The sequence below is a fragment of the Panthera tigris genome, chromosome A1 (assembly GCF_018350195.1).
Source record: "Panthera tigris isolate Pti1 chromosome A1, P.tigris_Pti1_mat1.1, whole genome shotgun sequence".
NCBI lineage: Eukaryota > Metazoa > Chordata > Mammalia > Carnivora > Felidae > Panthera > Panthera tigris.
In genome coordinates this window covers 29,201,869-29,215,883 of record NC_056660.1, presented here as the reverse complement: position 1 = coordinate 29,215,883, position 14,015 = coordinate 29,201,869, and the positions used below count along the sequence as shown (strand labels likewise).

Sequence of the window (14,015 nt, the reverse complement as noted above, 5' to 3'; positions counted from 1 at the left end):
ATACTTTCTAAAGGTATGATTGGAAAAGCTTACATCTAAAATGTTCAGTACTAACTCTTTAAAATGAAAATAACAGGGGCGCCTGGGTGGCTCGGTCGGTTAAGCGTCCGACTTCGGCTCAGGTCATGATCTCACGGTCCGTGAGTCCGAGCCCCGCGTCGGGCTCTGTGTTGACCGCTCAGAGCCTGGAGCCTGTTTCAGATTCTGTATCTCCCTCTCTCTCTGCCCCTCCCCTGTTCATGCTCTGTCTCTCTCTGTCTCAAAAATAAATAAACGTTAAAAAAAAATTTTTTTTTTAAATAAAATAAAATGAAAATAACAATGACATTTAAAAAACCATTTTTCAGAAATAGTGTAACTTGGGTCGCCTGGGTGGCTCAGTCGGTTAGGCATTGGACTTGGGCTCAGGTCACTATCTTACGGTTTGGGAGTCTGAGCCCCTCACAGGGCTCTGCACTTATGGTACAGAGCCTGCCTGGGATTCTCTGTCTCCCTCTCTCTCTGCCCCTCCCCAACTTGCGCATGCACTTCTCTCTCAAAATAAATAAATAAACTTTAAAAATTAAAAAAAAAAAAAAAAAAGAAAGAAATCAGTATAAACTTCATGCTTAACAGTGGCATCAAACATGGCTCTGGAATACATGAAGGAACATTTTCATGGTACCTTCCAGATAACAGCTTACTCCATTTATAGTCTCTCAGTAACAAACATTCTAAACTGCCCATCAAAAAACAAAGTGACTCTTGACCAATCCATACTTTCCTAAACTACATGTGTGCCAGTTAAAACTATGTAAATCTGAAAAACTTGCCCTGGGTCGTAAGTGACCTCTAAGTTGCCCCTAAATGATAAGTGAAATGATGGGGTTTAAAGGAAGAAAATAAAACCCCTCTACAGATCTGAGTCTAACTCAGAATCACCCTCCAGCATTAACTATTGACAAATACCTCAATCTAGATATCAGATGGAGATAATGACTAGAACAGATTATTCCAGTTCACCTGGGTATAAAGATAAAACTACACTGGTGTCAACTACAGCAGCGACAAAATGCACTGTGACTATACAGCAATTTGTGTCACCAGACAAAGTATTATCCAAATGCTACTCTGTTGTTTTCAGGACTAGTTCCAATCCCCAAAATAGTAAGCCATAAACAAAAATACCAGCAGTGTGAAAGAAGCCAACTTTTAAATACTTCCCTCACCTATCATACTTAGGAATATACACAAGCCTTGGGGGTATAGGGATAACCAGACAGGGTTCACTTTTGGTGATATTCAAAACTCCAGTCGCTACATATGCACATACCTGGCCTCATGCTCACAACCTGTCTAAAGCAGATTAACTCTAGCAGACCCGGTTTACAAATGAAGAAAACCCAGAGAATAAAATATTTTCTCAGTGTCACAATGTAATTCTGGAAGACAAAGATGTACATTTTCATTCAGACTTGAAGAAAGAGACCCAAAAAGGTTAAGTAACTGCCCTTAGAGTTAAGACCACACACACGTTTCCTAAATCCTTGTCATTTTATTGACTAAATTGTAGATGATCACTGCTAAAAAACCATTAGCCATAATTTAACTAAAAAACCATTAGCCGTAATTTAACTATGCGTGTTATTTATAAACATTGTAGTTTTAAAAAGTCAAATAATTTTCAACTCCACCATAATTTTAATTTTTTTTAAATGTTTATTTTTGAAAGAGGGACAGAGTGCGAGCTGGGGGAGGGGCAGAGACACACAACCCAAAGCAGGTTCCAGGCTCTGAGGTGTCAGTACAGAGCCAGACATGGGCTCAAACTCACAAACCGTGAGATCATGACCTGAGCCGAAGTCAGACACCTAACCAACTGAGCCACCTAGGCATCTCTCAACTCCATCATAATTTTTAATTTTTCAGTTTTAAAAGACTTGAAAGTCTTCATGTCCAAACACCAAATATAAAACTAAATTAGACAGATAAACATTTCCAAATTCTAGTTAACTTTTGTGTGTGGGGTTTTTTTTTTAAATATTTATTTTGTGAGAGAGAGCAAGCGAGCGAGCATGTGTACATGAGAGATGAAGAGAGAGAGAGAGTATATATATCCCAAGCAGGTTCCGTGCTGTCAGTGCAGAGCTGGATGCAGGGCTCAAACTCACAAACTATGACACCATGACCTGAGCTGAAACCAAGAGTTGGACGCTCAACCAACTAAGCCATCCAGGCGCCTCTGACTTTTGTGTTCCTATTACACCACCATAAACCCTGCAAGTGCTTCCAAGGCAGCAGCTGTTCAACCTAAATGTGAGGACGTTTCAGCAAGGAAAAGAAAAAAAAAAAATAACCATCCTGACCATACTAAAACATACCAAATCAACTTGACTCATACATTAAATGAGCCCAATAATTTTCATGGCTACAAACCTCTACATTTATTTCATCAAAACAAAATGTATTATTTCAGTTACTAAAGGAAAAAGTATTTTGCATCAAATTGCTTAAGATATAACTAAAAGAAAGATCAGTCTGAGTCCTGTCTCAAATATGCATGGCAAAATTATAATTAAGTAAAAACACGAAGGAGAAAAACTTTGTACTTACCACCTCAGATTGCGATCCTATTAAAAACATAAAAACATCTCCGGTTAACAATACACTTATAGACAAAGTTATACACATAATTTCTATGGCACAAACATACTGACTGATTGCATAAATCAATTTACCATACATCCCAAATAAAAGAAAGTGGTTTAATTTTGCATTCTGGAGTCACTTTAGACTTCTTAGTAATTTCTTACCGGTAATATAATGATACAAATCTATCTAAAATCATCCTTTCAATATAACGGTACCTTGGAAATCCCTATCTGAGGGAACTAGTTAAATTTATGATGTATAAAGTTATAAAGTTACAAATAAATTTGTTTAAATCCAAAAATGTCAAACATTTACTTCTTTGTAAACTGAAAGACCTTTAGAAACCTACATGCTTACCATCCTGAGCTTCTTGACACCTTTTAATCCAGACAGTGAAATCAGGATCTGCACCTAGAAAAAAACAGAGTGTAACATCACTCATCCGCACCATCTAACATATTCATTCAACAAATACTTACTGAATATCTACTATGTTCCAAGCAGTGCTTTAGGCACTCGGGGATTCAGCAGTAAATTAGACAGAAACCCTTGTCGTACCACAGTTTATAGCAAGCGTAAAATTACAGCTACAAATACACTAATAGGTTTAACATCTAGACATTCATCCTGAAGAATAAAAAAAAAAAAAAAAATTGCTTTTAACCAGTCAACCTTACTGGTTCCCAGATACACAGAATCTCTATTTCCCCTCACCCTCTTCTGTTAAAGGAGCTTCCTCTAGCACAACGAAATCAGATCTGAATTAGAGTCCCTACACACCGTGGAGTGGAAGCCTAGTAACAGACAGCTGGACCGGGATCTAAAGGCCTCTCCTGACCCAGGTTTGTTCTCCAAAGCAGCTACCTGCCTATCCTGTCTACTATTCTCTCAGTGGCCTTTCTTGTTACCATGCCATTCTTACCAATGGCAAAAAACACCTTTGGGGCGCCTGCGTGGCTCAGTTAAGCGGCCAACCTCAGTTCAGGTCATGATCTCACAGTTCATGGGTTTGAGGCCCGCGTTGGGCTCTGTGCTGACAGCTCAGAGCTTGGAGCCTGCTTCAGATTTGGTGTCTCCCTCTCTCTCTCTCAAAAATGAATAAACATTTAAAAAAAATTTTTAAAAAAACACTTCTGTACTTTGTGTAGTTGTCGTATCTCCAGATTCCATGGGAGCCAACAGACGACAGATGGTGAACTATACACTTAAAAGACGGCAATGTAAACATGTACGTAAGCAAATTATTACAAGACTTAGAACAATGATGATATCTAAACAGTACAGGGTCTAATGAAATATAATGTTTAAAATTATTAAAAGTATTCTAAATAAAAGTTTACACGCTCAATCTAATTACAAGCAAGATTATTTTGAAAAATAAAAATTTCTTAAAATGGGGTGCCTGAGTGGCTCAGTTGGTTAAGCATCCAATATGGGCTCAGGTCATGATCTTGCGGTTTGTGGGTTCAAGCCATGCAATGGGCTCTGTGCTGACAGCTCAGAGACTGGAGCCTGCTTTGGATTCTGTGTCTCCCTCTCTGCCTCTCCCCCACTTGTGTTTTCTTTCTCTCTCTCAAAATTAAACATCAAAAAAATTGTTTTAATTTCTTAATATGAAATTTCCTAATACATTAATTTATAAGTGAAATTCAACTACACAGGCCTTAACTAATACCTACATACATGTACATACATATTCATTTTAGTGGGCGAAACAATTACATCAAAATCTTTGATTTGAATAACCTATTATTCAAATTAATCAGTAAATAAAAACCAAGCTTTCTACCATACCAAAGGAAAAAAAAAGTAATATTCTGAGTTATAAATTTTTTACCTTGTCTAATAAGGGAACCCTAACAATTTAACATAAATTTCCCTAAAATTAAAAGAGCAAATCTGTTTTTAAATTAAATATCCTCAAGAGCAATTTTACCAAAAACCACACACCTTCATTTGAGGCAGACTGAAGTAATTCTAAGATAGAAGTCCATGGCAAGAAGGTATTAAAAAAGAAAAATTTTAGATGGGGAACTTTTTTTGCTCTAAAAAAAAAAATAAAATAGGGCTTTGAAGTCTAGAAAGGGGAATGATTCATGTCTCTTCAGGGTTTTCATATATGTATCATACAAGAAAACTGGACTCTAGAATTTGCTAGGAGTGGTGGTACGCTGGCTTGCTAAGCGAGTAACCTAATAGTTCACATACTACCACTCTTTCCTAATTTGTAGGTTCCGATTGCAAAGTTGGGCGCGCTGTTCTCTCCCGAGCAGGTATACAGAAGAAAAGCAAATAATCAAAACAATACAACAGTAAATTTTTAGAAATATAAAAACACAGTCATGCAATACTTTAAAGTAGAGATTCACAACCTCAGCACTACTGATATTTTGGACGAGATACTTCTCTCTGTTCTGGGAAATAATCCTGTACAACATAGAATGTTTACCAGTATCCCTGGCCTCTACTCACTAGATGTCAATAGCACATCCCCCATCCATCAGTCATGGTCATCAAAAATCTCTTCAGACATTATCAAACGTCCCCAAGGGAGTAAAATCATCCCTAGTTAGGAACCACTGCTCTAGAGAACTATGAAAAGACTCTATCATTAGAGGAAGATAAAATGACAGTACACAATACACAATAAGAATTCTGTAGTCTACGATTATCTATGAGATTACTTACCACTTTGCCAGTATTTTGCAGACTTTTCTGGTTTTTTGGCTCTTACAATTTCTATACATGTGCACAGATATCCAAACTACTAATTTTCACATACTTCTCTGAAGCTGACGTTAAAAACTCACAGTACTTTCAAAGCTCCAAGTTTCTTCCTATCATAATTTACCCAAACTGACACTACACTTCCTTATAAAAATCTCTGCTGTAAAACTTCCCATCTCAGCTACCTGAATAATAACTTAAACTGAAGAGACTTCTGAAAAAAGAGCAAATGAAACTTTCACTTGTCTATCAGAAAAATATAAAGCCAGGCTAAGTAAAGGGAGCACACTGAGTCTTTATATACAGTTTTTAACTTCTAATGGCAAAGTTTACCTGTGATTTAAATGCTAAAGAAAGGACAATTTAATCAATTTTAAGTAAACTCAAATTTTGCAAACAACAGGAAATGTCAGTAAGAAAAGAAAAAAAGATGTTGGGTTTCTATAATGAACTTGAGATGAATTTGAGATTACACTAACAAAATTGAGCTGTGGTATTTAAAATACAGAAATAGTGGGTTAGTTTATTAACATACAATTCCAATACTTACTATCTAATTTCTGTCCTCCTACAAAAGTTTCTAGAGCAGCAGCAAAGTTTTTTTCATGGTATTCACATATCCTGCATGAGCATATTAAAAACAAATACCACACACACGTGAGATCATGAAAAAAGGCTTTCTTTCTAATTAAATATCTTAGCATGCTCTACTGGTAAAAGAAATATTTTAAGTCTATGTTAATAAGCCAAGAAGTTTTCTAATATACTGTAACATTAAATACATCTCCCATTAAAACCCTATTTTGGAACTCGTTTCAGAAGGAATTTCTTGATTTTAATTATGTACACTTGCTTATTCCAAAATATAGTTACACTAAGAAATTAAAGAAGTTTCTTAAGAATAAAGTTACACTTAACAGAAACAAGCTGGGATATAAAGTACACAGATACAGCGCTTTCACAGCATTAAATGTAGCTTGTCTAGCTTGGTTGAGAAATATATTCTCTAGTCACTTAAATATAGTAAATCCCAAACAATGAACAAAAAGGGATATGAAATCCATCAGTTTCATCTATACCTTGCAATTACTCCAATCATTGCTATTTTAAAAAACACTAGTTATATATCTCCTGTCACATACTAACTAGTTATGGAAGTATAAAATTATACTTAAAATTAAATCCTATTTCAGCTGTAAAATGTATTAATAAAATGTATAAATACAGAATTTACTATTTACATAAAACTTAAAATTAATTCATTCAACAAACTAAACACCTACTATCTACAGTCCAGATTCAATAAGAAGAGTGGTTATTGCATACCCTTTTCTCAGCATAGCAATGGAATTATTTGGATTAAGTTCAAGAGATTTCCTTGCATCAGCAACAGCATCTATATACCAAAAAAAAAAAAAAAAAAAAAAAAGGGGTTTTTAGTCAGTTATTTGTGGATCCTAACAAGTTACATACAGAACTTGAATCAGCCTTAGATTTTTAAGTTTTCAAGTTTGAAAATGGACAAATGCTTCTAAATTAGGAAAAGCTAATCCAAGATATAATTCAAAAAACTTTACCCTCATACCTTATGAGCCTAATATTTAGCTTCCTTTTTAAAGCTATTCAGTCTATGAATAAAGCTCTGTGATAAAGTTCATCTAATTTTCTCATTAACATCATTTATGTAATTTGTCTCAAGGTATTTAATTTTTCCCCACCCAGATTCTCTACCCAGAATAAAGTTACACAATACAGAAAGGTATTCTTTTTTATAAAAATTGCAAATAAGAACATTTCATTTAAATACTCTGTGAAATAGTAAATGTAATGCTATTTTTTGTTAGCATAAAAAATAACTACAAATGAACTCCATATAAATTGTCCACCCACTGAAGGAAGAAAAGACACCCAGAACATCTGTTCGGGTGTTGCTCAACAAGTTTGTCATGTTTCAGCTACTTTACACCTTGTATGAAAGACCAATTTAAAAATCCTCAAAGATAATCTCTACTGTGTATGATTCACTGTATCTTTGGCAAAATTTACAACTTAAGAAAAAATAGAGTCAGTAAGAAAAGTTACCACAGTAATTCCCAAGAAGAATGTAACAATAAGCTCTTTGACAATAATATTCTGCATCATCTGGTTTCTGTTCCAAAGCCTTAGTCAGCTCCTAAAATATAAACATGTTGACTGTTATTACATGTTTTTTTAAAAGCAACTGAATTCTAATTAAACATGATTTTTAATCAAATAACCTATTATCATAAGCTATTTGGAGAAAAGATAACAGGGAATTAAAATAAGTCTGGAGCTTTTCTTTGCAAGAGAGTCGGTATCTCCCCTTCTCCGCTCTCCCCCACCAAAACCCACAATCTGATGTAGTATCTTAGCACAATTCCTGGCCTACAGTAGAAAACTCAATAAATGGTAATTATTATCACCTCATTTATTCTGAAGAATTTAGATGATATACATTGACCATCACAGATTTTCTCCTCCTAATTTGGAAAAGACTCAAAGATCATGTAGAAGTTGACATGCCTAAAAAATGCAAAGCTGTCCAATAAAAACAAAGAAACAAACACAAAACCTAGAAGTTAAATCTAGAGCTCAGGGAAGTTAACAGAATCAATAAAGACACAATCAAGCTTATCTGGCCCTCTCCTATCCTGTCAATGGCAGGGAACCCTAAGAAATTACAGCATTCTGTTTAAAACCCAGATACAATATCTCATAGAAAGCTACTATCAATTGACCAAGATTTATCATCAGATTAAAAGTTTGCCACCCTGGGCAGTCAAAAAAGTATGTTAAGTGGTAGCTGAAACAATGATGCAAGAAGACACAACACGATCACAATCGGCAAACGACAAATATAGGCCAATAGGAATGCTTTCATTCTCTACCCAGTGCTCACACATCCTAGGGATTTGGTAGTTTTCTTAAAAGGTAAAATCATTTCAAAAGCCACACATCATTAATTTTGCTTTAACCCAGTAGTGTGGTTCTCACAAAGCAATGTATACTATACATGGTAATCATTTACCCAAAATCCAACACACCTAAGATCCACACCATTTTTTACTATCTTCACCTCTACCATCCTGATTCAAGCAATAATGAAAATCAAGATTTGGTTTACATCAATAGGCATAAAATGCTCCAATGTCTTTCGCTGACTCAGGACAAAGGCCCAAGTTCGTCCAGTGACCTGCAAGGCCCTCCCTGATACTACCCTCTGCTAGCTTTTCAACCTCCTCTCTTACTACTCTTCCCCTTGTTCGTCTACCCTAAGCAAATTGGCCTCCTTGCTGTTCTTCAAACACCTTAGGACTCTGCACCTGCTGCTTCTCTCACTGGAAAGCTCTTTCCCCAGACATGCACAGAAGATCCATTCCTTTACTTTCTAGTTAGTGATGAGGCTGTGCCAGAGACAGGATTCAAATCCAGTCTGCCTGACTCCAAATATGGTTTTAAACACTGCCTCTTGGTAATGTTGTTCCAAGTATCTTTCACACACCAATGACATTTTATTAATGTGTTTTCCTAACACTTTAAAATTCCTAAGTTAAATGATACCATCTTGCACTAAACTTTCAACAATTTTGAAAAGAGTTAATAGCTTCTTACCTATCTACTCAAATATATCTTCAAACCAAATTTCTAGCCTCTCCTAAGCAAGAAAACAGGTACATTTCAGTTCAAAAAAGCTACTATAAATTATATTAACATCTGGATCATCTAATTGTTTTATTTTTAACGTTTATTTAAGAGTGCGAGAGAGGGAGGAGAGGCAGAGAGATAAGGAGAGAGAGAATCCCAAGCAGGCTCCAGGCTGTCAGTGCAGAGCCCGACACAGGGCTTGATCTCACAAACCATGAGATCATGACCTAAGCCGAAATCAAGAGTCAGACGCTTAACGACTGAGCCACCCAGGCACCCCGGGATTATTAACTTAGAAAGCATTTTTAAACATATGTTACATAACAAATCCAGGCCAGACACTGGGGGTACAAAGATAATTAAAATTAAAATGGAGTCAAGTAAAAACTTCTGAATTTCAAAGAACCAACTTGCAAATAACCTTTAAAAGCACAAACTAACTGGTTAAGGAGAAACAGTTACGTGATTCAGTTAAATAAAGCAACTTACTTGTTAGGCTGTTATTTTTGAAAAGTTACCAAGGGACAGAGCACAAACTGAACATTATGACACAAATTTAAATCAAAAACTACAATAACCAATTTACTTTGAATAAGCAATACACAGTATAATAAAACCAGAAAAAGTGAAGTTAAAACAATAATTTGTGGTTGTATGAACTACAACGGATTTGTGGCATGTTTTGAGAGTTCTACTGTTTCTGTGACAACAATTGTTCACTGCTGGAGTACAAAGGGACTGAAGAAAGGTATCTCAGAAGGCAAGGACTTCAGTGCCAACATCTGAATCATAGTGGCAAAAGGTCATTATGTAATGCAGACCAATGGGAAACATACTGTGAACATGTCCAAATATATACTTCCATAAAATGGGTTACGCTATGGTCAAGCAATTTATAGTTCTAAAAATAAAGAAACTCAGTGAACTCTAAAGTATAATTACACTGAAATCTTTACCAAGATAATGACAAAGGAAATACCCTGATAATCCAGAAAAAATAAGGGAAAAAAAACCTCCTTTTTAAGGCATTAAAATTGTTTAAAATTTGGACCTGAGAAAATGAATTTCTAAATCTTTCCAGTTTTAGGCTTTGTAAAAATGCTACTCAACAAGATAACTTGTTGTTAAGGTTAAAAGCTAAAGCGGACTGCTCAGAGGGACCTAACTGCTGAAGGTATGTAGCTCTAGGTATCTCAATTTGACTCCATTTCCCTTTTTCTTCTAGCCACGCTAATCCCCAATCACAGATAATAAACAAGAGTGTCAACCGTTCTCCTTTCCTAAACTATCTAGCACTGCTGAAAACAAAAACCACACAACCATGCACAACTGGTAACATTGCACATTTATGCTAACCAGCTACACTCTCAACAAAGCTATCAATGGTCAGCATCTTTAAAGTCAGCTACCAAACCTTTAATTATATTATACATCCCTAGACCTACCTCCTCCTCCAGAGGATGACCTTGATGCCTTAAACCCAGAGACTTATCACTTCTCAACTATATAACCTTGAGCAAGTTAATCTCTTTGGCCTCAGCTTTCTTGTGAGTAAAATGCAAATACCCACCTCAACTGTTCGAAGAACTATGGGGGGGGGCGGTGCGGAGGGTGCCTGGCGGCTCAGTTAAGCATCTGACTTCGGCTCAGGTCATGATCTCATGGCTCGTGGGTTCGAGCACCGCATTGGGCTCTGTGCTGACAGCTCAGAGCCTGGACCCTGCTTCAGATTCTGTGTCTCCCTCTCTCTCTGCCCCTCACCTGCTCACGCTTTGTCTCTCCTAAAAATGAATAAACGTTTAAAAAAAAAAAAGATGCACAAAACCCCTGCCACCTTAAAGTTTACAACGGGGCCCACTTTAGATAGGATGGTCTAGGAAAAAAAGCTGAGATGACATTTCAGCTGAAATCTCAATAGGTCTTATCTAGTCCCACTTCACAGGAAACCTGATCCAGAGTGACAAGAGGAATTTTCCTGAGGTTATGGATTTATTATGAAACCAGGATTGTGGATCCAAGCACTCTAATTCCAGAGCCTTTACTTTTTTCTTTCATTTTTTTTTTTTTTTAATTAAACTTTACCCCCAGTGTGGAGCTCAAACTCATGACCTGAAGATCAAGAGTCACATGTTCTACCAACTAAGCCAGCCAGGCACCCCCAAAGCCCGTGCTCTTAACTGTTTATACTGGGTCTCAAAAGATCTCATAATCCATACATATGTTTTCTCTCCCTAGTGAGCTGAGACATCCTGTTCAAGTGTTTGACTACCCTAGTTAGTCTCTGCTATGTTCTCAGTGTACTTCATACACCACTCCATTAGAATATTTACCTTATATTTTACTAATCTGTTGATTTGTCTCTGTCTCCACTAGAATGCAAACTTCCTCAAAGCAGTCTTTTCATCTTTAGATACCTGACTCCCAGCACAAAATTCACCAATAATGTATGTTGTATACTGAATGAATGAAAAAGGTGAATAAGCTTGATACATTTCCCCTTTAATCCTAATTGGATAGTCTTATATAAAAATGTAACATTTTAGGGGCTCCAGGGTGGCTCAGTTGAACATCGGGCTCTTAATCTCAAGTCATGATCTTGCAGTTTGTAAAATCAAGCCCCACATAGGGTTCTGTGCTGACAGCTTGGAGCCTGGGGATTCTACCTCTCCCTCTGCCTCTGCCCCTCCCCCACTGGCTCCTGCACTCTCTCTCAAACGTAAAAAAAAAAAAAGTTAACATTTTAATTGATATAACATCAAGTGTCCTGAATTTCAAAATGACTAGCTGACTCTTGAACAATGAGGTGTGTTAGGGGCACTGACCCTCACACAGTCAAAAATCCAATCTAACTTTTAACTCCCCAAAAATTTAATCCATAGATTTCTACTGACCAGAAGCCTGACTAATAACATAAAGAGTCAACTGACACATATCCTGAATGTTGTATGTATTATATACTATATTCCTACAATAAAGTTAGAGGAAAAAAATTAAGAAAATCACAAGGGAAAAGCATTTACAGAATGGTATGTACTGGGACACATCCATGTATAAGTGGGCCAATGCAAACCCATGTTGTTCAGGGGTCAACGGTACTGCTAAACCAGCCCTTGAGAAAGTCTAGAAACAGCCTCTCATCAAGGTTCCAGGCTTACTTATCATTACCAATTACTTAGTAACTAACATTTACCTGTTCATCTTTATGAGAAGGTCTTCTCAAGCTTTAAAAAGAACACTTCCTCTTAAAACAACTGGTTCTCCCCACTCCCAGTTTCTGACTCAGGTAGGTGGGGTGGGTCCTGAGAACGTGCATTTCTAGCAAGTTCCCAGGTAATGCTGCTACACGTGGTCTGGGGAGGATACTTTTGAGAATTACTTTCTACAACACTAGACTCAGTGTGGAAATTTGTGTCCTGAGGGCCCCATTCTGCCTCTAATTGGCTATATACATCTTTGTGACAGATCATTTGGATTTCTTTGCGTCTGTTTTCTTCTGTAAAATGGAAGGGTAAGTACTAGACCACATGAGGTGTAAGAACTTTGAGTCCATCTGAGGTGGGGCCCGAGTATTTGCATTTCTAATAAATTCCCAGGTGACGCTGATGCTTCTGGTTCAAAAGCCACAGTTTAAGAAACAAGGTACTAAAGCTAACCACATGCCTATTCTATGCAATTTCGTTCTTAGGAATATACCCCCAAAACAAAGTGCACGTGTTCACCAAGGTACACGTACAAGGAAATTCACAGTAGCTTTACTCATACTAGCTAATAACTAGAAATAACCTAAACATCTACTGTTAGTATAAACTGTTTTTGTTTTTGTTTTTTTTTTTTTGAGAGCACACACGTGCGTGAGTGGGGGAAAGCCAGAGGGAGAGGGAGAAAGACTCTTAAGCAGGCTCCATGCTGAGCATGGAGCCGGAGGTGGGACTCAATCCCATGACCCTGGGATCATGACCTGAATCAACTGAGCCACCCACGTGCCCCTGTGCTGTATTTTTAACCAATGAAATACTACACAGCAGTGAAAAAAATAACTACCTCACACAATATGGACATATCTCACATGTTTAAAGCAAGACACAGTACCAAACTCAACTGGGTAACTAGTCTATTATTCCGTTTATAGGAAGTACAAGAGAAAGCAAAACTAATGGTGACAGAGGTCAAAATGGGAGTTTTCCTGGTGGGTAAGGGGAATTACTGGCTGGGAAGAAGGATAAGGGAGCTCTCAGGATGGAAGTGTTCTCCATCTTGATCTGGGGGGGTATACGCATGTGTAAAACTACAACTTCAGTAGCTGCAGACTTACGATGTTATACACACAACCTCAAAAAAATGTTCTTAAATAAAACAAAGGAGATGAGAAGTGACAACAAAATTCATTGCAACAATATCCTTTAAAAGCAACCCATATAAGCTAGATTTCCAATGAAGGCAGTGGGGCTAAGACCACCACAACAAATGTAGCTTCTGAAATTAACAGTTGTCTAGATGACCTACTGAATTATGCAGAAAAATGCTCAGTGCCTCCTGTAACATTATTCTAATCCTGATCCCAGAAGCTTCGCTGGGAAACAGAGCACAACAGATAAACCAACCATTTTATCCAAGGGCCTTCATATCTAGACCCAAAAAAACACACCCCAACTTAAAAGGTTCTAAAGGACCTGGCCCCTGGCTTCCTCCTGGCACCATCACTCACTCCTCTTTCATCCCCCTCTAGTGAAATGGGCCTTTTTGCCGCTCCTTGAATCGGACAGCCTCATGACTTTGCATTGGCTCTTTTCCTGCCTGGAATGCTCTTTCCCCAGAGCTTCACATCACCCTCCCTCAGGTCTCTGTTCAAACATCACCTCTTCAGAGAGACTCTACTACCCATCTGGCAAATTTCATTTAGCAGTCCTAGCTAGAAAAAAAACATCTTTTGCCTCAAACTGCTAACCTTACCTGTATTAGATATAACAACTGGACAAGGTTTGGTTTCCTCT

At 37.2% G+C, this 14,015-nt stretch overlaps 1 protein-coding gene across 2 annotated transcripts in view; it reads right to left on the bottom strand.

The window, feature by feature from the left end:
- Positions 1-14,015, bottom strand: part of SUGT1 (SGT1 homolog, MIS12 kinetochore complex assembly cochaperone) — a 42,797-nt gene that overhangs the window by 27,382 nt on the left and 1,400 nt on the right. For both annotated transcript variants that reach the window (XM_042977445.1, XM_007085354.3), the window contains 5 exons: positions 7,441-7,531; positions 6,685-6,754; positions 5,909-5,979; positions 2,989-3,042; positions 2,593-2,609 (listed from right to left, as the gene is read on the bottom strand). In XM_042977445.1, coding sequence (XP_042833379.1) covers positions 2,593-2,609; positions 2,989-3,042; positions 5,909-5,979; positions 6,685-6,754; positions 7,441-7,531 — 303 coding nt within the window. The remainder of the gene's footprint in view (positions 1-2,592; positions 2,610-2,988; positions 3,043-5,908; positions 5,980-6,684; positions 6,755-7,440; positions 7,532-14,015) is intronic.